The 24,779-nt window shown below is 48.0% G+C and overlaps 1 protein-coding gene across 4 annotated transcripts; it reads left to right on the top strand.

The window, feature by feature from the left end:
• The first annotated feature begins 1,900 nt into the window (after nt 1-1,900).
• Nucleotides 1,901-24,297, top strand: SUMF1 (sulfatase modifying factor 1). 4 transcript variants are annotated; one of them, XM_059856852.1, is made up of 10 exons: nt 1,901-2,118; nt 3,509-3,682; nt 5,773-5,847; nt 14,033-14,115; nt 16,663-16,785; nt 17,319-17,433; nt 18,287-18,400; nt 21,997-22,056; nt 22,134-22,227; nt 23,481-24,297. In XM_059856852.1, the coding sequence occupies exons 1-9, from the start codon at nt 1,915-1,917 to the stop codon at nt 22,182-22,184; spliced, it is 999 nt and encodes a 332-aa protein (XP_059712835.1). In that variant the 5' UTR covers nt 1,901-1,914; the 3' UTR covers nt 22,185-22,227; nt 23,481-24,297. The 4 variants fall into 4 exon arrangements, with proteins under 4 accessions (XP_059712835.1, XP_059712834.1, XP_059712837.1 ...); XM_059856851.1 differs by lacking the exon at nt 22,134-22,227; XM_059856854.1 differs by lacking the exons at nt 21,997-22,056; nt 23,481-24,297 and having other exon boundaries at nt 22,099-22,227.
• Nucleotides 24,298-24,779: the final 482 nt, after the last annotated feature.

The following is a 24,779-nucleotide window of genomic DNA, read 5'->3' as shown; positions in this document are numbered from 1 at the left end:
GAATTGTGTTGGGAAATATTTACTCGAGAAAATAAGTTGGATTTAACTCTCATTTTCATGGCCATACATTCCTTAACAAAGGGCAAAGATTGCTGTGTCAGTGCAAAAGGAATATTTCCATTTTCTGACCCCAAAGCAGCAAGGGTTGGCTGTATAATTAAGTTTGCACTCATTTGTTTTCCTGCACTCTGATGCTTTTCTGGAGCACATCACAAGGCAAAAGGGACCAATGATGGATAATTGGAATTCATCCCTTTGAGGCTTCCTGTCACATTCCCATTCTCTGAAAAATCCCCTTGCCCAGGATTTTCTCCTGGGAAGCTGAGAAGCCTCAGAGAAAAAGGAAAACAAATTCTTATCTCATTTGCTTCTGCTGTGTTGTGCTCACCTGTGGAATGTGTTTGGAGATAGTTTCAATGGATTCTGCTGTGAATTATTTTGACTTTTTGGCCAATTGGTGCCAAGCTGTGTCAAGAGTCTAGAAAGAGTCACAAGTTTTCATTATTGACTTTTTAACATTCAGTAAGTATCCTTTCTATATTCTTTAGTATAGTATTCTTTAATATTATATAATATAATATTATAAAGTAATAAATTAGCCTTCTGAGAACATGGAGTCAGATTCATCATTCCTTCCTGCCAGGGGGCACCCCACAAATACAACAGCCTCCAGCACTGCCATTTTACACAGCAAAACTCCACAGAGCAGTGCAGCTCCTTTCAGCACTCACACACACCAAACCATAAAACCCCTCCTTCACTCGTGCTTCTCTTTGCTGCAAGTATAAGCCAAAATTACATTGAGTATTTTGAATTAATACCCCGCAGGATGAGTAAAGATTTATTTCGGTGTAGGGGATGATGCAGAAGATCTGTTCTGTTGACAGCTCTGAAGAGAAGCTTGTCACATTCATATTTTCTGGAAAAATCCCCTTGCCCAGGATTCTTCTCCTGGGAAGCGGAGAAGCCTCAGAGAAAAAGGAAAACAATAATTGTCTGATTTGCTTCTCCTGTGTTTTGCTCCTTTGGAATGTGTTTGGAGATTGTTTCATTGGTTTCATGTGAATTGTTTTGAGTTAATGACCAATCAGGGTCAGGCTGTGTGGAGACTTTGGAAGGAGTCAGGAGTTTTCATTTTTATCTTGTTAGCCTTCTATAAGTATCCTTTCTGCTTTCTTTAGTATAGTTTAGTACAGCATTCTTTAATATAATATAGTAACATAAAATAATAAATTAACCTTCTGAGAACATGGGAGTCAGATTCATCATTCTTTCCTTCATCTGGGAACCCCGCAAATGCAAGAGAAGCTCCCACAAGAAAGTAAAGATTTTACAGAGTCTCCAACAACCACAGTGAACTGCAGGAGAAATGGAGGAGAAGCCAGGAATTGTGAGTCCCTGCTGGAGATGGAAATCCCAAAACACCCTTCCAGGGATGGGCCTGGACACACGGCCTTGGTGCCCTTATGAGATACCTGTGGGGACACTGCAGGTGTTTCGTGGTCAGGTGAGATTCCCGCGGGCATTTGAGATCTTTGTGTGGATTGCTGAGCTCCCGTTGGGGTGCTCGGGACCAGGGAGGGCTCAGCAGAGCACGGGCTCTGCAGGAACCGCTGTGGATGGCGACACAAGGGGACAGAGAGGGACAGTGGGGACAGGAGGGGACAGGGAGAGACACGAGGGACCAGGAGGGGAAAGACAGGGACACAGTGGGGAGGGGGAGGGACAGTGGGGTCAGGAGGGGACAGCGAGGGACACGAGGGACCGGGAAGGACAGTGAGGTCAGGAGGGGACTGGGCGGGACACAAGGACACAGAGGGAACAGCCCCAGTCCCGCCCCTCAGGGCGCGGCGCGGCCCCTTTAAGATGCTCCCTGTCACGTGATCGCGCGCGGCACGTGCCCCCGCCGCCAAGATGGCGGCGCCCACCCGGCTGTGCCGCCGCCTCTTCCCGCTGCTGCTGCTGGCGATGGGAGCGGCCGCGGCCGCCGGGACCCCCGGCACCTCGGGCTGCGGCTGCAGCGCCAGCCGGGCCGCCGGGGACGGGCGGGAGGCGGCTGCGCGGCGCTACTCGGCGGCAGCGGCGGCGGGCAGCGGGCGGAGCGCCGGGCAGGGGCCGGTGAGCGGCGGGGCCGGGCCGGGAGGGGGGGCCCAGCCACCTGAGGGGCCGGGCCGGGCCGTGGGGCGGCCCCGGCAGAGCACGGCCTCCTCCGGGATAACGGAGCAGCTGGGGAACTGCTGTGGGGAAAGTTTAAATTAAAGTGTGGGCGGGTGGGGCGAACCCCTGAGGAGCTGGGCTTGGGCGCGGGTGCTGCATCGGGCCTCACCTCGCTCTTGCCTCGCGGAGAGAACGGGAAAACATGAGGGAGTTCATCTCCTGCTGCCTCTTTTCTAATGCTGGGACGCTGTATCAGCATGGAAAAGCCTGTGTGCAACAGGCAGGGGGGAACTTGCTTCACAAATTGGAGAATATTTAAAGAATATGAATTGAATAATCCCTATTGTGCTTGGGATCCGTGTCACCGGTGGATGCTTTGTGTGACAAACCTGAGCAGTTCACTGTGGGTCTGGAGGATGAAAAAATCCTCTGACCCTTCATGCAGCTGGCAGCTCCAGCAGTAGGTAATGAAAGCTAATTGCTAATTATGCTCACAACGTAACTTGATGATGCTCAGCTAGAAAACATCTTTACTGGCAGAGAAGAGAGAGAAGAATTGGCCTCTGCATCACCCATAAACAGTTTTATTTATTTCCAGCATGGTTTTAGAACTGGGGAGCCAGCAAGAGTTAATTTTGCACTGGTTTTAGCCCAGTGAGCTCTGAGCCTGGAAACCTCTTGAGGGAGTTGTTCCAACTACCAAGGGCTGAAGAGAGATTAGAGGGGAGGAAGTGGTGCAACTTTGCACCACGCTGTCATTTCCTAAGTCTTAAAAAATGTAAGCAAATTTATGCTGAAGCCCTTTTATGGAGTCAGTTCAGACTGTCTGTAAGAGCTCAGATTCTTCTCAGTGGAGAAAGTTACGAGGACACAGCCAGCTTCGGATGGGGGTAGTCTGGAGAAACTGTTTGTAGCATTTTTTATGGGCTGATTACAAGTTGTGTGAATTTTAGCTGTGGCTGGGAGAGTCCTGAGTGGGAGAGCTCTACAGTGGAGAAGAAACACAGGAATGGGATGAGTAAGGTGATGCCAAATCCTCATTCCCCTGCCCTGAAGAGGCAGGAGAGGTGCTGAGGAGCTGCTGCGAACTCGTTTTCTGCTTCTTTGCTGCCCTGGCAGTGGTGTAACTGCAGAAATAACAGCACAGTGTAACATAGGAAACACAGAGTGTTTCTCCTCATGAGAGCACAAGCATGACCCAGACCTCCCGTGAAAAATGGGGATTTGTTCCCAATTGCAGTTCTGTTTGCTGTTTCCAAATCACCTGCAGAGGTGAGGAACAGGAAGAGTAAAAGCAGCCTGGGCTCCTCGGTGGCTCACTGTGCCTCCCTGGGGGATGTTTGCTGTGCAGATGGTGCTGATCCCAGCAGGGGTGTTCACCATGGGCACCCAGGAGCCCCAGATCCAGCAGGATGGAGAGGGCCCTGCCCGCAGAGTCCACCTTGGCAGCTTCTACATGGACCAGTACGAGGTCAGCAACCTGGACTTCGAGAGGTTTGTCAACTCCACGGGCTACATCACTGAGGTGAGGCACCCCTCAGCCTGGGACAGTCCCAGCTGGACCCCAGGCTTGTGTTTTTGAAGGATGTCACAACACTTTGGGAATTGCACACTCCAGTATTTCTGCTGGAGGTAGTGGAGAGATGGACTTGCCTTGCTGTCCTGGGCTGAAAGGGTGTTTGTTGTGGAAAGCCAGGTGTTTGTTGCTGTGTTTAATAGTTCTCTCCTGAGCTCACATCTGTCCTGCAGCCTGGGTGATGCCAGCAGGTCTCTACAAGGGGTTTTGGGGAGGTTTGCATTGTTATTTTGATATTTGGGTCCTGGAGTGTAGAAGTGTGCCCCCTGTTAATGGAGTGATAAAACTATCCTTTGTCCCCTCAAAAAGGAAAGAAGCCCAGAAGTTTCTCTCCTTGATTAGGTGCAAAAGCCACCTCATAGGACCTTGGGGACTTCACCTCAAACTTAAGGATAGCTAATTGGACAGAAGCCAAAAAGTCTTGCTGAGCAATTTACTAGAAATAGAAGTGAACAAAGAAACTAATGGCTTTTGTGGGGTGTTTTACCAGGAGCAAGGACCTCCTGGCTCGGTTTTTCTCTGTTTGTTATTTTGCCTTTTATTAAACCTTTTTGTTTCCAACACTGCAACAGAAGCCATCCTGCTGATTTTTCTGCCTCCAAGGGTAGCTGAGCTATCCTGGGTGTGTTATAGACCTCCCAGAGCTTATGAGACCTGGGTCAAAGAGGCTACTGTGACACTGGAGCTCTTTGTACCGGGTTAGATTTCCTTATTTTAGAGAAACCTGAAGAAGGGATTTGACAGAGATGGCCAAGGACTCTGCAGGCTGGCTCAGCACAGCTCCTGCTGGTGACAGAGAGCCCTGTGCCTCAGGAGGAGACAACAGCAACTGCAGTGATAACTGTGTGCCTGTTCCTGGGAACAATGGACTAGGAATATGTTGAGGTTCCTGCCAGAAAGGAGCCCCTGTGCCTGAAGCTCAGATCCCTCCTGACAGGTGACTGTTCCTACACAGCTGTGACAAACCCTGACAGCCCTTTCAGGCACATGAAACCTGGGGAAGGAGCAGGTCTCCAAGGAGGCACTTTGCTGAATTCTCTTGATGAACTGGTTCTCATTTGGAAGGCAGGATCCCCTGGTTGGATGAAGAGCTTCTTTTGTCTGCTATTTCTGTTTCTTAGCTCCATAATTATGAAAGGAGGGAGGTTTAGCTATTATTGGTTGGAACAAAGCTTGCTTGTAGCAAACAGCTTCTGGGATGAGCACGTGTGTGGTGGGTTCAGTGTGGAATCACAGAACATCCTCCGCTGGAAGAGACCCCAAGGATCATCAAGTCCAACTCCTGGCTCTGCACAGACCCCCAGAAGTCCCACCCTGTGCCTGAGAGTGTTATCCAAATGTTCCTGGAGCCCTGGCAGGCAGAACTGCATCACGTGGGGCCTCTTGCAGACCCCATGGCTCAGCTGGTGTCATTGAGTGCTCCACTTACACCTCCTCCCTTTTTTTCTCTTGGTATAATGTACTGTGATTGATGGAAGTTATTTGTATTTTTTATTCTTTTGGATTGATAAAATGCTAGATATTCTGATTGAGTTACTTTTAACTCTTCATTGTTGTAGCAGCACTTTTAAACATGGTACTAGTGGTGATGGAGCAGTGAGAAGATTCAAGTCTTTTATTGTGCTTTCCAAAGGAAAAATAAGAGGAATGAAACATGCCCTTTCATATTAGACTGATGACTGTAGCATTTGAAAGCAGTTGGGACAATCAGAACTGCATTTTTAATTAATAAAAGTAAAAACATGTGCAGAAGCTCAGTGAGCTGCCATCTGCCCAGTGGCTGCTGAACAAAAACAACATCCAGAGAAAAAAATCCTTCTTTTCTCTTCCAAAACAGCTTCCTTGAAAGAGAACTGAAATTCACTCTTAGAATTTGTTTGGTCAAAGGTTGGACTTGATGGCCTTGGAGGTTTTTTCCACCCTAAGGATTCTCTGCATTTTCTTATTCTTGATAGAACGAAGCTGTAAATGTTGAGTGTGGTTCCAAGAGTAGCAATCCTTTGATGACATAATGGTTGACTCCTTTGTTCTTTCCACAGGCAGAGAAGTTTGGTGACTCTTTTGTGTTTGAGGGGATGCTGAGTGAGGCAGTGAAGGCTGACATCCATCAAGCAGTGAGTAGCACAGCAGGGGAAACTCCCTGAGCAGTCCTTGGGCTCTGTTGGCAGTGCCAGCAGGGAAAACTGAGCTCTGTGATGTCCCCAAAGCCAGGTGCAAAAATGGGGATTATGGAGAGGTGTTAGGCCAGGAATCATGGACTCAAGTGGGGAGGATTTGCCATCTGTTTTCTGTCCTTTTTCTTTAAAAAACAATTAAAAGCATCAATTCCTGATGAGCAAAACTTGGTATCAACCCCTTGTGTCTTTTTGCCCCCTACCTGAGAAGTTCAGGCTGTCTGTAAGATTCCTTATGTTGTGAATGGCTGGAGTTTATGATGTTTCCTCCTCTCTAGAGGATCCTGTGTTCATTTGCAGCTTTTCCAGCTCCCCTCATCCCCTTGGGCACCACAGTGATCCTGGGAGGGGCAGTGCTGACTCCTCTGGAGCTGATCCAGTTTTCCTGTTGAGTGAAAGTGAATATTGGTTTTAAAAGGAAGAAATTTCTGTAGTAAATCTTCTCTGCCCTCCCTTTCCTTTTTTTTTTCTGTTGTGAATGTGTTGCTGAGCCTTCCCCAGGCTTCATTTACCTCCTCCTCAGCAGGTCAGGTCCCCTTTGCAGCTCTTGGCAGATAAGCAGATTGTGTCCTGTCATCTCCTGGATGAGCTGATCTGCTCTGAGCACAGGTTTGGACAAAATCACCTCCTGAGCTCCCCTCCTGTCAGAATTCTCCTCAGCTCTGATGGGGCACAGTCTGATTGTTGTTTTCAAGGGGCAGCCTGAGAGGTGGGAGGCTTCAGGAAGCCCTGTGTGAGTGTGTGCTGTGAGGGACTGGCAGAGAACGTGGGATTTGGGTTCCTGCTGCCAGGGAAGGAAGATTACAAGTGCAGTTTGTAATCTTTTAATTCAGGACTAGCATTTGTGCACTGGGAGAGATAAGGCTAAATTGCAGTTCCCACCACCAGCATAACTGATGCTAAATCCATCCATGGATTTGTTCTGCCTTCATAAAAATAATAAAAAATACAAATAATAAAAAAAAGAATGGCTCTTCCCATCTTCCCAACAGTCAATATTGCAGAAATTCCTTTTCCTGTGTAGTTCTGTGTTCCAGAAATCCCTACATCAGTTTCTGTGTTTTAAAACAAACAAACAAACCCCAAGAATGCTGCTGGAAGCTCAGCCTTGGCAATTTTGTAAACACAGAGTGTTGGGAGCCACTTTTCTGAGTGTGTCAGCCAAATTTCCAAGTGTTGGCTGCAGTGCTCACAGGACAAGTGTTATGCCAGAGGCCTGGGATGGAACCCAAACTGGTCTTTTTTGGCTGCTGCTCTCTGAAGGGTTTCTGGAGCTGTTAAAAGTAAACTTGCTGTTAAAAGTCACCTTCTTCAGTCATAACTATCAGCTGAAAAGCAGAAATAAGATATAAATATTGGTGTGTTACTGGCACTGCAAATCCCTCCAGCCAACCAGTGGGAGAAAGGACTGTGGTGTTCCTTTGCCTCAGTGGCTCAGGAGTGTTTTGACCAGGATTTTCTCCAGGTGAAGCACAGGGGTGTGAAATGTAAATGTGAATACAGGGGAAGAGCAACAGGAATGTAAATTTTTGAAGCAGTATTTCACATGCAGTGAAATAACTGGAGAAAGGTGAAAGTGGAGGTACCAAATGAAATAATTTAGGAATGATGAGCTGTGTGTGTCTGTTGGGGGTTTTACTCTGTTTGGCCACTTTGTCTTCTCTAGTTTTTAAAGCAGATTTATCAGAGCCTCAAAGCCCCTGGCTGAGGCAGAGCTGGGGCTGGTGGCAGCTGCTGAGGAGTGACCCAGCTGAGCTGCAGGGTGATTGTTGGAGCTCTGGGTGTGCCTTTCCTGGAGGTGAGGTGGGCTCCCAGATAGCCACTGACAGGAATGTGGGCTGGCCTCAGCTCTGGAAGGGAAGCAGTAAAAAGGGGTGTAGCAGCCAAGGATGGAATTGTTGCAGATTTCTGGGAACTCAGGTTTTAGTTTTGGCCTCCAAGTTTGTGGTGGTCACGTGGCAGAGGGAGGATTTAGTGCTGTGCCAGATGAGGGAGTTACTGATGGAACTGGGGAGGGCTCCTTCAAATGGAAAAGGATTTTGTAGGGTGAGGGGGGAAGATCCTTTGAAGCTGAGATGATTTGTGTGGGCTTAAAAAGTTATGAGAACTTCACATCTTAAGTTCTTCACGTGCAGCCTGGAGGGGAGAAGGCTCTGGAGAGACCTTGGAGCCCATTCCAGAGCCTAAAAGGGCTCCAGAAGAGGTGGAAGAGGACTTTGGAAAGGGACAGGGCACAGGGAGTGGCTTCCCACTGCCAGAGGGCAGGGATGGATGGGATATTGGGCAGGAATTGTTCCCTTTGAGGGTGGGCAGGCCCTGGCACAGGTGCCCAGAGCAGCTGGGGCTGCCCCTGGATCCCTGGCAGTGCCCAAGGCCAGGCTGGGCATTGGGGCTGGAGCTGGCTGGGACAGTGGGAGGTGTCCCTGCCATGGCAGGGCTGGCACTGGCTGGGATTTGGGGTCCTTCCAACCCAAACCATTGCATAATTCCATCTTATTCTGAGGGATTTGAGAGCTCTTGCCAATCCCTGCAGGAGTTTCCTTGCTGCCCAGGTACCAAGGAAAAGGGAACCAGGATGGCACAACAGGAGTGCAGCCTCAGTCTTTGCTCACTGGAGAGTGGTGGGGACACTGTTTTTCTTGGCTCATGGAAGGCAGAAAAATTAATTTTTGCTTCAACACCAGATAAATTCTGCACTGGAGAGCTTGAGAGCATACAAATGTGTGCTGCCTTTGTGAGGGTATGGAATTTTGGGTCTGGAATTCAGTGGAATTGGCTCACTGGCAGCTCATGCCAGCACTAAGTTCTGGCCAATCCAGAACTGTGGGATGCTGCTTTCCTCCCTGTTTGTATGGAAATCTCTGCAGTGGCCTGGAGCTGTGCAATTTGCCTATTTGACAGTAACCCCAAATGGAAACATTCTGCATTTCAGCTGAACATCCCAAGGAGCTGCTGAGAGGAGCCCTGGCTGCAGGTGGGACAGCAGTGCCAGTGTGGGCAGGGTGAGCTGTTCTTGCAGCCCCCAGTGCTTCAGCTGCTCCCTGCAAGGAGCTGGAAGATGGAGCTGCTGAAGTGTTCCTCTGTGGGTTTTTGTGCTCTACTCCCACTGCTAAGAGGGATGTGCAGGAATTCTCCCTGGGAATTGCCAGCAACATCAGCCTGTGTTATCAGAGCTGCAGTTTAAAGCAGGGCATGGTTTGTGCCTCAGGATAAATCCGTGCACGTCTCCTTTCCTTACAGCTCATGTGCACTTGGTTAGTGGAAAAAATGACCACTTGGAGTGCAGATTGAGGTGTTGGCTGGAAATCAGACTTGCAGAGGTGTCTGCCTTCACCAGGAATATCAGTTCCTCAAAAGAGGCTTCTTGTGATTCCAAAACTTGCACTTAATGAATCTGACTGGATTTTAGCATCACGTATTTGTGGTTATTTTTCTTGGAGGATTGACAGGGCTGTGAAGTTTTACACTGTCTGAACTGAAGTTCAGTGACCTTTCCTTCTGCAAAGAAAAGATCCCTTCATAAAAGTGCTTGTTTCCAATCAAGCCTGAAATATTTTTTGTAGTTGTAAAGTAAAATTAAGTGTATTTTCAAGCTGCTGCCTTTCCTTGGTGTGCAGTTTCAAAGTGCTGTAAAATACTGGATTTTAAGGCAAATAATATTCAATATTAAACAACCCCCCTTGTTGCTTCTGTTCCTGAGCTCATGAGGGAGGCCATTAACATTAGAAATTAAGAGTGAGAACAGATTCTTCTGTAATTAGAGCTTTGGGGGAGCTGGGACTTTTAATTGATAGAATAAATAGCATGGGAATTGCAGGAGCTGGCAAAATCAGGTACTCACAGAATCCTGGAAGGGACCTCTGGAGATGCTCTAGTCCAGCCCTGATGCAGGTGTGAGCTGCCTGCTGGACAAATCCTCCTCAAACTGTGAGTCTGGGTGTGTCTGTGGCAGGATTTCCCAGTCCTGGCTCAGTCCCTTCCATAATTACAGCAGGTTTGTTCTCTGTGGGGCCAATTAGGTGGATCCATTGCACAGTAATTATTTTTATTTCTTAAACTTCTCACCCTACTAAAAATGTTCTGTTTTCTGTCTGCCTCTTTCTTCAGTAGTTCATTAATCAGTGCTCAAGGTTTAGGGTCTGGCTTAGAGGAGGAAGAACTGTCAGAGATTTATGTGTATCTGCCTTACATGAATAAAATAAAACCTCATCCAAAAATTATGTTCTTTACTGAATAACAAGTTTTTCCTCACATCCTACCAATGCTAACAAGATCCTTTTGCATATTAAAGATGTACAGAGCTCAACACCATCTGATTGAAACAAGTGGTAACCTATTAAGTCAGCCTCTGAACTGGAGTGGTTTTTTAAGAACCCAGCACTTAATAAATTATTCTTCAAGTGGCTTCCAGACTTGGGCTGCTTTTCACTCAAAATCCCTTTTCACACAGTTAATTCTCAAGTTCTTACTCTGTGGTCACTTTTGTTTTTTTCCAGCTGTTTATCCTGACCTGGAGTAAGGCTTTTAAAATACTTTATTAAAATAGCATTAGAATGCTGTAGCACAAAAAAAGCTGATGTTTGGTGCTGGATGACTGGAGCAGCATGAATTTGTCATATCTTGTGGGCCTGCCTTAAAGTTCAAATCCACAGCTTTGTTATTTCAGGGCACTTGCTACTTGATGGAAATGTTGGAGCCTGAGCCAAGATGAGCTACTCTGTTGAGTTTATTTTTGGTATTTTTTTGGATTCATAAATCTGATTTGAATTTGAGATTTGCTCCTCAAGTGGGGGTTGTTTTTCTCTCGAAAGTGGCCTGTGACAGGTTAGTGCAAGAATAATAAGTACTTTTATGGCTTTGGGCTGAGTGGCTTTGGGGTGGTTTTTAGGGGTATTCCCCTACTGCAGCAGCAGCAACAGGGTAATGCTGACAATGAAACTCACTTGGTGATGTTCCCCACTCTAATTTTCTTTTCTACATTGATTTAGGAAGGAATTTTCTTAAAGCTAATTGTGTTGTTTAAAAATCTTGACATTGTGAGGTAATGGAGCAATTAAAGTTAGGCTGTCCCAGCCCACTTGGAAAGGAAAATGGAATACTTAGGAGGAGAGTTTTCTGCAGGCTGTTAGTGGGAGCTCAGGCTCCAGCTCTGCAAATTGCTCTGCCCCAGTGCAGAGCTCGTGGGCTGGAATTAATTGTTTGAGCTCTTCCCAGTGCTAGCACTCTGGGCTCTCTTTTCACAGTTCTCTGGGTCTGCAAGAAGCAGAACAGGGAGTTCTTAAGGCTTAATCCTGGAGGGGAGAGCTGGATAATCCCTGTTTCCAGCTGGATCAGACCAAACCAAGCCTTTGTGCCTCTGCTTTGCTCTGGGAATGTTTCCCTGTGTACCAGGGTGCAAGGATTGCAGGGCAGGTGTGGGTAACCTGGCACAGGTGACATGCTGCAAGAATTAACCACAAGGAAGGGGATTGTCCTCTGGTTCAAGATCTGTTCAGCAGCATCTGCTGCTGTTTGGACAGCAGGAATCTGTTGCCAGTGCACAGAACATGTTTCGGAGGGAAGCAGAACGTGAAGTGTTATGAAAGTAACTAAGCTCATTATTGGCAAGGGAGGACTTGGCTGTATTAACTGTGATGTTGTAATATCTCTGTCTAATTAGCTCTTCTGCTAATTAGATTTAGAGCAATTAAAAGCTTTAAAGACTTGTGAGAAGTTCTGGGAGAGAACTGTAGATTTCAGGTAGGAGATTTCTGGAAGGAGCAGCTCGGGGTGTGTTCTCCAGAGCTAGGGGTTGCCTTAGATGAGTCTCCAGGTAATTCTTGCAGGTTCTCTGTGCTTTCCCTGTTATCCCTGTCCCAGCCCTGCATGTGTGACTGCTCTGGGTGCTCTGCAGAGCCTGGCAGCCATTTGGTGCTCAGCTCAGCAGAGCCACAGCCGGGAGCTGTGCGCACGCAGTGCTTTCCTGTGGAGAGACATTTTTCATGGGTTAAAATAAACCAGCCTGATTGAAAGCATCTGCTTTTTCTTTTGCATCACAAAAATGTTTTCCAAAATTAAAGTCGTCTAAAGTGTAAATCTTTGCAGTCTCCTGCAGAGATGTTTTTATCCAAAACCCAGCAGTTTAATTTACAAAAATATGTTGTGCTTAGAAACTGTCGAAATCTTTCTTGTGATCTTTCAGATTTTAGCTTTAGCAAGTGGTTCTGCTGCTCTTTTATTTTCCTTAAATAGCTGTAAAATGCTAATTTTGGATTTCTGTCCTATTTTCAGTGTAGTTTAAAGGTCAAACCTCAGTATGGGCAAGGAATTGGTTAAATCAGTCTAGTTTTAAGCCTCCGGACTGTTGTATCAGTTAGGTGCCTGTCACTCTGAAGTTCTAGTGCTGTGAAGTTGAGCAGAGTATCTTCAGGAAGGTCTCATTCTGGGGTTTGAATGCTCAGTAACAGAGCTGTAATTCCCTGTGAGAGATCAGATATTTCTCATGCTTTTTGCCAAGGGTGGTGGCTCTGCTTGGGGTGAGAATGTCCTTTGTTGGACACCAGGCCAGAACTGGGGTTGGTGTTGTTGATTGATGTTCTTGTTGTGCTGGGGAGGGCAGAGAGGGTCTGTGAAAGCTGTCATTGCCTGGGGGGTCCCACTGAGGGGGACAGCAGAGGACACAATGTCTGGGTCAGCAGCAGGCTCCTGGGAGCATCCTGGTTTCTTTGGTGCTTAACGCTCAGGGGTTCCCTTTGGGAGGGAGGGTGTCCACATGTGTGTGAGCACCTTCCCAGCCTGGAGGAGCTCTGCAGCTCCTCAGGCATTTCACAGCCCTTCCCAGGGCTCACCAAAGCTCTGGGCTCTGCAGCTGTGCTGGAGCAACAGCCCTGCAGCTTTAGCCCAGCACTGCTGTTGATTTCCAGGGAGCTTTTCCATACCCAGATGTGCTGTAGGCAAAATCTGTGTGTGCTGGGAGGGGAGGTGGGACAGGCTGTCAGGGCACAGCCTGACGAGGCTAAACCCAGGATGATGTGTTTGGGCACTTGCTGCTGAAACAGCCATGTGAGTGATTGGATGTGCAGCTTGGAGCAGAGTTCTCTCGACAATCTCTGTGTGACAAAGATCATCTCTTGTCCCACACACATGTAATTACATGTTCTGTTGAAGGATGCAGCTTCCCCCTAGAAGCTGCTGTTAAAATTGTTTGACCAGACTGATTCTGGGTCTCCTCAATACCAGCTTGCAGTGACTTTTTGGACTTTGCTCTGAAGGTTTGGTGAGTTAAAGGGTAACACTCTTGGCACCTTTCCTACCTCTGTGAATAACACTTGACAAAGTCAGTCTAAGACTAACCAGCCTCTGGTTTGTTTACCTCCTGAAGCATTCCAGGCTTCTTTTCTCTGATTTTTGTTCTTTATAGGCATTATCTCTGTAATAGGAGTATTTTGGAAACTGCTGGAATAAACCCACTGTTGATGGGTGGCATTAATGTTCCTTTCTTGGATCAGTGAAGGCCCCATTATTAAAATAAGTATTTCTGAGTGAATATGAATCAGAGCAGTTAAGCATTGCTTTGAAGTAAGCCTTATAGAAGATATCCCTAAGGAATGTCTTCCAGGAAAAACTCCTTGGTGTTAAAGCACCAAAGTTGGGACTTCTGTTTTGAGAGAACTACTCCATGTCTGCATTGCTGCAGATGATTTTGGCTGTGTGATGTTTCCCAGCAAACCAGCTGGGGAAAAAAAAGAGAGAGTTCATGCTTCGCTTCCCTTGTGTGGTTCTTCTGTCTCCACCTTCTGGAAGCTGAGAGCAAATAATTTAAAATCAGCTGAGTGGGTTAATGACCTGGAAAGCAAATGTGTTGCAAGATGAGTGTTTGACCCCCAGCTAAAGGGCATCTGGGGTTTTTTTTCAGTGATGTCAAAACACTGAGTCCAAGGAATAAATAATTAGGGTAAAACTGCTCTTTAGACCAAAATTGTAAGTCTTTTTTCCTGTCTGCAGGTTGTATCAGACTGCAGTCAGGCAGGAGCTGAAATTCACACAGGCACAGGCTGGTTTGGGTTGGAAGGGATCTGGTGGCTTTTCAGCAATCCCTTAGCTGGGAATTGAAGTGTCCTTCCCTGCTGCTCTTGTCCTTTTTCAGGTGGCAGCTGCTCCCTGGTGGTTGCCTGTGAAAGGAGCCAGCTGGAGGCACCCTGAGGGCCCTGACTCCAGCATCTCCAGCAGGTGAGCCATGAGCACCCATTCCATCTCAGAACACAGGGATGTCCCTGGGGCTCCCACAGGAACGGGGCTGCAGCAGAGGGCTTTTATTCAGTCACCTGTTGGCTGCTGCTTTGGGACTGCTTTCCCACCTTCTGGTGAGCTGCACACAGCTTTCCATGGCCATGGGCAGTGAGGGAGAGCACAAAGGTCTGTCAGGACTGTGCTGATTGAGCCTCAGTGTTTGCTGTTCGTGTTTGTGTGCCAGCAGGGAACACAGCAGATCTTCCAGGGTCACAAACTCCAGACCTGGGTTTGGAGAGGAGGAATCAGTCCTCACTGTGTGCACACTCCAGGAGTCTGGGCACTCTGAACTCTTCCATATGGGATTTGGAAGCCTCTTTCTCTGGCAACAGAAGACTTAAGGAGTTTTGTGCTTTTTTTACTGTATTCTGACTCTGAAAAGTTGGTTGTGACTATGTAGAACCTCTGAATGCTTTGGGAAACTCTGCTCTTTCTTACAGTTAGTGCCACCCTTTGCCTGCACAAACCCTGAAACTTGCTGATCCTTGTCTTCATACAATTGCTTTCCATTCTGAAGTGGGATGAATTTTAGGCCTAGAAAATCAAATTTCTGTCTTCATTTGGGACCTCTAACATTGCAACTGCTCCTCTGACTAGGCAGGTGTCAATGAAGTTGGCACTTCATCAGCTAGTGAAAGTTTCTAACAGCATTTTGAAATCAAATCAGACTCTCTAGCCTAGATCTAGTAGGTTTTTGAGTCCTCTAAGGACAGGACTTTGTTAGTGCACCATCATCTGATGGCTGAAGAGCTCAGTAACGAGTTATCTACTCTCCAAGGGCAAGGAAAGAATTATCTGAGGCAAAAATAGAGATAATAGCTGGAGGCATTGTTAGGGGGAGCCAGGAATTGAGGTCAGAGCCAGCAGACAGGAGCTGGAAACCTGCCATGAAATTCTGGGCTGGTGCAGACCTGGCCTGGCCCAGCTGCTGGGAACCTGCTACGTGGAAACGGCCCCAGGGTTAACAGGGATACACTGGAATCTTAAATGGAGCAGGAAGGGAAGTTTAGAGCAAGTTCTTCTCTCTCCTGGACAGAGAGAGCATCTTGGTCTGTTGGAGGCTTGGAAGGGGAGGATCCTTCTGCAAGAATGCCCGGGCATTTTTTTCTGTCTTTTTCTGGAAAAAGGGACAAGGATTTTAATGTCAGTGTGGAACCAAAGCCCATTAAAGATGGGAGCTCTTGTGTAAACTGTGACTGCTTAAAGCACCCAAGGAAAGTCACTTCCCAGCTGAATTTCTGCAGTTCAGTTTCCTGGACAGGGTGCTGCAAAAGCTGATGTTGGTGAGACTCTTCCTCATGGCACCTCTCCCTCAAAGCCCCACAGCTGACAGCAAGGACAGGACCCCGAGCAGGAGAGGGGCCACAGGGGACGGAAGAACTGCCACCATTCAAGTGCATTTTCCTCTTGAGCCTGCTGCCTGCTGGCTGAGCTGGCCCTGGCCAGGCCGGTGTGATGCGGGGTGCCCTGTGCCAGGCTGGTGTGATTCAGGGTGCCCTGTGCCAGGCTGGTGTGATTCAGGGTGCCCTGTGCCAGGCTGGTTTGATGCGGGGTGCCCTGTGCCAGGCCGGTGTGATGCAGGGTGCCCTGTGCCAGGCCGGTGTGATGCCGGGTGCTCTGTGCCAGGCTGGTTTGATGCAGGGTGCTCTGTGCCAGGCTGGTTTGATGCAGGGTGCCCTGTGCCAGGCTGGTGTGATGCGGGGTGCCCTGTGCCAGGCCGGTGTGATGCAGGGTGCCCTGTGCCAGGCTGGTGTGATGCAGGGTGCCCTGTGCCAGGCTGGTGTGATGCAGGGTGCCCTGTGCCAGGCCGGTTTGATGCGTGGTGCCCTGTGCCAGGCTGGTGTGATTCAGGGTGCCCTGTGCCAGGCTGGTTTGATGCAGGGTGCCCTGTGCCAGGCTGGTGTGATGCAGGGTGCCCTGTGCCAGGCTGGTTTGATGCCGGGTGCCCTGTGCCAGGCCGGTTTGATGCCGGGTGCTCTGTGCCAGACTGGTGTGATGCAGGGTGCCCTGTGCCAGGCTGGTTTGATGCAGGGTGCCCTGTGCCAGGCTGGTTTGATGCCGGGTGCTCTGTGCCAGGCTGGTTTGATGCAGGGTGCCCTGTGCCAGACTGGTTTGGCAGTGCTGGTGCTGCAGGTTCCAGTGCTTTCCTTTGGCTCTGCAAGCACCCAGGCTCCCCCAGAGGGCAGGGTATGGACACTTCTGGGTGCTGCACTTGAGAAACCACCAGCCATAGTAACTGCAGAGCTGGAGGTGGCAGCAACATGAGACAAACAGAAGTTAATTCTTTTCTCCTCCTGTTTCCCTCTGATGGCTGCATTTCCCTTCCAGCATTTTGCTGCCTTTCCTTAAGTAACTTTCCTGTAAAGTCACCTGGTGCAGCTGTAACTCGTCAGTCCTGTGTGCTCCTCTCTGGCTGTCACATTGTGCTGTGCTGCCCTGAGTCTGCCTGGTGCCCTGAGGAGCCTCTCCTGCTCATTTTGTTCCCAGAATGGACCATCCAGTCCTTCATGTTTCCTGGAATGATGCCCTGGCCTTCTGCAGGTGGGCAGGGAAGCGGCTGCCGACGGAGGCTGAGTGGGAGTACAGCTGTCGAGGGGGGCTGGAGAACAGGTACCTGTCCAGGGCAGCCCCTGAGCTGGGCTGGGAACAGAGGGAGGGCTTGGGAGGGGTTTGTTACCCCCAGAACTGCTCTGCAGCCAGGCTGGGGGAGCTGGGGGTGCTCATCTGGAGAGGAGAAGCTCCAGGGAAAGCTCGGAGCCCCTGCCAGGGCCTGAAGGGGCTCCAGGAGAGCTGGAGAGAGACTGGGGACGAGGGATGGAGGGACAGGATCCAGGGAATGGCTTTAAACTTAAGGAGGGGAGGTTTAGATGGAGTATTAGGAAAAAGGTATTTATTGCAAGGGTGGGCAGGCCCTGGCACAGGTGCCCAGAGCAGCTGGGGCTGCCCCTGGATCCCTGGCAGTGCCCAAGGCCAGGTTGGACCCTGGGGCTGGGAGCACCTGGGACAGTGGGAGGTGTCCCTGCCCTGGCAGGGGTGGCACTGGGTGAGATTTAAGGTCTCTGCCAACCCAAACCAGTCTGGGATTCTATAAACTGACTTTTAATTAACAGTGTTTGACAGCTGCTCTGTTTGTCTTTCCTCAGGCTTTTCCCATGGGGCAACAAATTGCAGCCCAAAGGGCAGCACTATGCCAATATCTGGCAGGGAGAATTCCCCACCAATAACACAGCAGAGGATGGGTACAAGGGGACTGCACCTGTAAGTGTGTCTCAAAGGCAATCCAGCATGTGGAAATGATCTTAATCTTCCTAAAATTAAGGTCTGTCTTCAGGAGGATGAGCCATGGCTGTTTTCCATCCCTGTGCTCTTTCATTTTAGATTTTAAGTTGCATTAAATTTCACTGCAGGCTTGAACATTATCAAGGGACTCTTTTACAAGCTAATTGAAAAGTAAAGATTACTTTCATTTTAACTTCTAGTTCCTCTCAAACTGACCTCTTTTCCCCCCTCCCAGTCAGTTTGTAGTCAGAAGGTGAAACACTTTCTGCCTGCACTTCTGGCCTTGCAGTTTTGTGAACTCAAAAATCACACAACAATTTAAAAGAAATTAAACTTCCCTTCTGGGGAAAGGTTGGGCCTGTTTAGTACAACAACCAGAGTGGAATTTTAAAGGCAATCAAGAATGTGAATGAATCATTTCATCATAGTTAAGTAAATCCAGAAGTTTCATCAGAAGAGGACTCTGCACAGGCAGGAGCTGGCAGCCACCCTGGCTTTTCCTCGGTGGGAGGAGAGTCTGGGAGCTGTGAGTGGGGCCAAGTCCCTGATGCCAGGTGTGTCTGCTGTCAAACAGTGCCTCTCTGGAGAGGCTCAGTCTCCAAAGCCAGCAAGGGGATGCTGTGTCACACTGGGGCAGGGTGCTGAGGACACAGGGGTGACCACAGCCTTCCATCCTGCTTGATTTACATGCAGGATGTACAAGTGTTCCAGGGCTGCACTGCTGATCTGCTGCCTGCTTTTGGGGCTGCTCCAAGAGCACCTTGAGCAGACTGGTGTGAGGATTGCAAGCCTGTCTGGAGTGTCACAGAGCTGTGTTCCCTGTCCTGTGCAGGTCTCTGCCTTTCCCCCCAACGGGTTCGGCCTCTACAACATGGTGGGCAACGCCTGGGAGTGGACGTCGGACTGGTGGGCTGTGCACCACTCCCCCCAGGACCTCCACAACCCTGTGAGTGTTTGCTTGGCACATCTGCAGAATCCCTCTGGGACCAGGGCCTCCTTGCTGTGTGAACACTGCTGTTCTGTGCTCCTGGGGTGGGGGGTTGGGAGCATCACAGCACAGCTCATCCACCATGCTGCAGTTGCATGCTCTGGTGCAATTTTGGTGGTGTTTGGTTAGTTGTTCACACCTGGTTAGGATACCCATTGAATACTTCCTAACTGGCCTCACATCACAGAAATCAAGAATTTATGGAATGACTTCTTTTAAAAAAGGAAGGGTTTTAGTTCATTTATATTGCTACAAGATGTACTTATTTTCCCCCTCCCAGGCAGAGAACAAACCATCATGAATTATCTTTCTGGCTTCTGGTAGCTTGTTTTAAACTGAACATGTGATGAAACAGAGTTTTAGGAGAAGTCACCAGGCTCTGAGAGGTGAATCTTTGTTTTCCTTTGTGGCAGGCAGATGGAGGTTCCTGCAGGGTGAGATGTGTGGGATCACAGATGCTCTGTCTCAGCAGATTCCAGTTCCAGTGTTAGATCTGCTCCTCTCCCAGTTATCCAGGATGAGTAAATCCCTTGATTTATGAATATGACAAGTAAGGCCACATAGAGTTTGTCACTCAAAACCCCACCAAGTACAGTGGTTTTTATTTGCTAACAACTTTCAAAACACTTTCAGGTTTATTTTTACTCCTGGTAATTACTTGTGAAGGCAAGACAATCAATTATGGAACCCCCCCCAACAATCTGTGTGCAGAATTCCATCCATTCCTTGTAACCAATCCCCAGCATAGCCCAGATCTCTCCAGTGCTAGAAAGCTGCTTTGAAGATTTTGGCTGTTAAACTTAATATGTTAAAAAACTTTGCCTGAGCTCTGACCCTCTGGAAGAATTCAGAGTCTTTTCAGCCCAGAGAACACATCCTATATTTAGGTTACACTGCCTTGTGCTCTGCAGAGACTGGAGAGCTGGGCTCTGATAGATCTGGTGCTAATCAGTTCTAATGTCTCAGAAGATAACTGCAGCCCGGCTATTTTGGGACACCTTTTCACATGAGGAGATGCAGTTTCCTTACCCATTGAACCAGAAAAACCCTTTGGAATTCACTTTGAAGTGCTCTGTCTCAGACACTGGATTCTGACAATCAGTTTGCATATGAAGAACGCCTAAAAGCCTCATTGTTAACACCTCATTTTTAAATACTTCCTGAAGTGTCTGGGTTTATAACTTGAGCAAACTCTTGGAGAGAGCAAAATTCACAGGACAGTTGTTCCCCATCATCACCTTAATCCAGCAGGGAAGTGTTGCTGCCTTGGCATCATCAACACCAAAGTGTCTCAAATAAATAATTGTAATAAAGGTGCCTCACTGCAGTCACAGGGTCCCACAATGGTTTGGGTTGGAGGGACCCTAAATCCCACCAGTGCCACCCCAGCCATGGCAGGGACACCTCCCACTGTCCCAGGTGCTCCCAGCCCCAGTGACCAACCTGGCCTTGGGCACTGCCAGGGATCCAGGGGCAGCCCCAGCTGCTCTGGGCACCTGTGCCAGGGCCTGCCCACCCTGCCAGGGAACAATTTCCTCCCTAAAAATGTAACTGATCCTTTAGCAGAGAGGGCAGAGTGTGTGTGTGAGGTCCAATCAAAGCATAGTCCCTTTAGGGACTTGTCACTTGTGGTGACTTCTGGCTCTGATTTTTGTGTGAGCTGCAGTTCTCTGTTTGAAAATTGATTTCTCTCAAAACAGGGTAGCCATGTGGCTGTGCACTGAAAATCACCATGCACCATCAGAAAGCATTTGTTTAATGTAATCAAAGAAATACAACTTTATTTTCATTAACAAAAAAAGCTTCTGGGGTTTTTTTTTAGTAACTTTTAAAAGAACAATCCTACCTTTATGAGCCTTGGTAATGGAATGCACAAGCACTTATGTAATCAGACTGAAATATGTCTGTTGCAGTATTCTAGTACAGAATAACCTTGTTAATTTGCAGTAAACTCCGGGGTTTAAATCTGGGATCAAAGTCTGGACAGCTCTGGCCCTCTGCACCAATGTCCTTCCCCTTCAGTACCAGCTGGTGCACTTCTCCAGGTCAGGCCATAAAACAGTGGTGGTTGATAGAACAGAGATTTGCTTGTTTTAATCAAAGGTGACCTTAATTGCTGGGCTGTGATTAGCTTTTATGAGGGGAAGCACAGCCAAGGCAGTTTCCCTTGTCTGTCAGGGAGATATGTGCACAAGCAAATATTAACACTGCAAATGCTGCTGCTGATGTCTCCTGGTTTTCTTGGCCAGTTGTCTTATGATAAACTCTTTGCCTTCAGTGATTTTAAACAGGAGAATGATGTTTAAAAATGGAACAGGTTTATGAAGGACACTACAGCAGATTTCTGCAAGTGAGGTATTTCAGGGCTGCAATCCTCCTTCGAGGCTGTGGGGCTCAATTTAGGTTGGTTTTTTTGTTACCAAATAACCTTTGATGCTCAGTTTTGGCCTGGAGGAAGATCTTTGTAGTTCATAAAAAGATGAACCTCTGAGCCTTTGGTTCACACACTGCTCAGCACAGGTCAGCCCTTTGTAATTGCTGACACATGATAGATTTAGAGCTTTCTAACCCTAAACAAAAGTGTTCCTCTTCATTTATAGAAGTGTCTTTGGAGCCAGTTGCACAGATTGCTGTCAGCCCTGCAGCATTTAGGGGAAATCCTGCTCCACAGCCCCATTGTTCTGCTTTGTCTGGTTCCCATAGAACTTTTTTTTAGGTCCGTTTTCTCTTGGCTTCCCTTGAAATGAGATTACCAGGCTGGGTGATGACTGTGCTGGTTAGAGGCTTATCTCAGAGCAGGGACTGTGCATGCACATGCAGGTGTTTGGGGACAGTCTCCAGAGGCCTCAGTGGGAGCAGGGCTGTGCTGTGGAGCAGCACCCAGCTTGGAAGGAGCGGATGCTGCCTCAGGGTGTGGCTTTCCCTGACTATTTGTGTGCCATTAAATGGCAAATTCTTTTTCACATGTATAAATTTTGGCAGTAAACATGAAGCTGCTGCAATTTGTGTGGTGAACTTTCACACAAAGCTGTCAAACTCAGGGGGTGCAGGCAGGCGCTTCTGGAGCACCAACATCAACTCTCAAGGTTTTCTGACAGCCCCTGGGATTTCTGTTCAGGTACAAATGCTCTTCTGGGGTAGATTCTTCTAGAACATCACCCCTGGTAATGCAGACCTGGGTGGGAGACAACTGTTCCCCTTGAGACAGGGTAGGAGAGTGGGATCCATGGCAGGTGTGACCAGACTGGTCACAGGTTGGTCACTGAGGAAAGCTGGAGCTCATTTCCTTCCTGGTAAAACCTTCCTTAGGAACCCCCCTGTTCCCAGGCATTATCAGTGAGCAGCACCTGGAATGTCAAGTATTTGCAGCAGTGGGGAGGGAGCACAGTTACTGTCACCTGCAAATCCCGTAGGGCAGAATTATTTCAAGCTGTCTGCTTCAGACACCACTGAGATGTGTGTCTGGAATATTTAGGATTGCTCCTTCCCCATCCCCTTGCTCCCTGTAAGCAGCAGTTATTCCCTGAGTACTGACCAGTGTCCTCCCTCCCCAGCAAGGGCCGTCCTCGGGCACGGACAGAGTGAAGAAGGGTGGATCCTACATGTGCCATAAGGTAACTTGGGTGCTCTTCTCCTGTTCCTCTTCCCTCTGAAAGCACTTGGCCATGATCCTCTGACAGTTTCCTGGCAGCCTGGATGCTTGTCAAGGGCTTTCATGGGAGTTGTGAAGAGCCACACCTGATGTTCCTAAGGACCTCTTTTTGCTTAGCTTGGAGTTAAAACAAGTAAGTTTTTTTAATCAGTATGGGTTTTACATGCAGAACTTAAAATTGACCTAGGCTTCTAATGGTGTTTTCATGCTAGAGCTTGAGTGATACTTGTCAGAGTGGAAAGTATGGATGTGGCTTTGCTTTTTAAGTTCTGGAATGGCTTTTGATCCAGAAAGCATACAGAGCTCTGAGTAACCTGGTCTAGGAAAAGGTGTTCCTGCCCAGGGCAGGGGGTTGGGACTGGATAAGCTTTAAGGGCCCTTCAATCCCAAATCCTTTTACAATTCCATGGTTCAGTGATATCAGGTGTTTGCAGAGCTGGCTGGGAGATGAAGTGTTTCAGCTGAGTTGGTGGCATAGCTGAAAATCCTTCAGAACTGCCAGGATGTCACCACAGAATGATGGCTGTTCATGACACAAAATAGTGGTTTAAACTCTGCTCATGCAGTGCTTAAAAGCCCTCATTGTACATCTCCTGTTTCATTAAAGCTGTCCTGTTCTTCCCTTGCAAAGCCTGTGGCTGGCAAATCCCTCTCATAATTAGATTAAATTTTCTGCAGTGAGATCCCATTTTCTACACTGATTTCCTTCTTAGGTGAAATCAATGTCAGATGTTAATTAGCAGTTTTGATTAAATTAACACTGGAATAGGCTCTTCAGTGATGAATAACATGACCCATTTTGAAGGTTTGTGAAGATTCTAGTCTGCCCTGGTCTTTTTTTGTAGGTGATAAAACTAGGCTGTGTATCAAGACAAAACCACTGACTGCTGTTAGTACAAGGGCTCTTTATTAGGTGCCTGACATCAGCTCAGACTGATCTTTGTGTGCTGGTGCTCTTCTCCCTCTCAGAGCTGACAGAGCCTGAAGTTGCACCTTTTTACATCCCATCCCAAAAGTCTGGCACCTCATTCAGGGAAATGTTCAGTACCCCATTCCAGTGGGGCATTAGCACATGGATACACAGCTCAGCCTCTGAGGGCAAGCTGAAAGGCTGTTTTGGCTTTTTCCCAGAGCTGGAGAGATTCTTGGCCGACACTTTGTCAGACACTTTGCCATTCAGTCCAGTTTTTGTGTCAGCTGGTGGCTGTGTAGGATCCCCTCATTTCTAACACAGTAATTTCCATCCGTAGCACTTCATCGATCTGCCCCACAGCGATGACAACGTTTTGCTGTATTAATCTAACTAATTAATCTGTTAATCTAACAAGCTGTTGCCTGAGGAACCCCAGCTGTGCTAAGAAGTTCCTTTTCTGTGTTGCTGTGCAGTCCTACTGCTACAGGTACCGCTGTGCAGCTCGGAGCCAGAACACCCCCGACAGCTCCGCGTCCAACCTGGGCTTCCGCTGCGCCGCCAGCACCGCCCCGGGGCCACGCTGAGCCACGCTCCCAGGGCACAGGAAGGGCTGCATCCCACCCCAGGGACAACAAAGGTGAGCAGTGTCCCCTGCTGATGGCACACAATGGAAAAACCTCGCTTGAAGTTCCTGCTGAGGGAAGAAAAGCCAGCACGACTCGAGAGCGCTTGGAGAACCTTCGTGTTCACGAGCAACCTGGCCTGGGTGTTCTGGATTCAACTGGAACAAAACTGAGCAGAAACATGGCAATCATGTTTTCAAAGATTACTTAATCCCAGAATTAGGCTGGAAAAAACCTCCAGAATTATTGAGTCCAGCTCTTGACTGATCACCACCTTGTCAACTACAATAGCTCTTCTTTAGACAAGATCTTTATTAATTAGTTTTATTTATGTAGAGCTTCTACACTCAAATGCAATAAGCAAAGACTTTATAAACTTCTAGACAGCTTTAAAAGAAATTCTAGGCAGTTAAGAAATTCTAGGCAGCTTTGAGAGACAATGAAGGAGTCAAGAATGAGGGCTGGGAGACGACAGCTCTCCCCACAGGCAGCTTGCCCTTTGTTACATTCCATTTGCAGTGAAAATCATGTCCAGAAATGGGCTTCTCCTGGGGAGATATTTGCTGCTCTTTAGGAAGTGCCTTCTGTAGCTGAGGGAGATGATCCTCAGGGTGATGATGATTAGAAATCTTGTACATATTTGAATAAAATATCAAGTATTTGTTTATGCCAAAGACTTTTATTGATGGAAAACCACAATTTCCTTTGAATTTCTTGGACGCAGTGTAGGCATATTTTAGGGACTTGGAAAATGCAATACTGGCCTCATTAGAAACTGAAGCTAATGAATGATTCCACTTGAGTAAGAGTCATGGAAGTGATGGCAGATGGAACTGTGAGCCCTAAGACCTAATAGGGTAAATTTCTAAACTGTTTTGTTGAAAATAAAATTCCTCACTGGAAAGGAGAAGAATTTTAGCAAGTGAGAAGGGAAATGGGAGCAATTGAAAGCAACCTCGTTTTGGGATCTGGATTAACAAAAGCCTTGGCACTGATGCTGGTCCTTGCCAGTGTTGTCTTTGCTGTAGAAAATTGGGTTTGAGTTTAATGCAAATCCATCACCTGGCAGCTCCTTCTGCAGTGGTTTTCTGTTGAAAAGATGACACAGGAGAATGCCAGAGCAGCCCTTCACCAAACACCAGCCTCCAG

This window comes from Haemorhous mexicanus, chromosome 11, assembly GCF_027477595.1.
Source record: "Haemorhous mexicanus isolate bHaeMex1 chromosome 11, bHaeMex1.pri, whole genome shotgun sequence".
Classification (NCBI taxonomy): domain Eukaryota; kingdom Metazoa; phylum Chordata; class Aves; order Passeriformes; family Fringillidae; genus Haemorhous; species Haemorhous mexicanus.
This window is presented reverse-complemented; position numbering and strand designations above follow the sequence as displayed.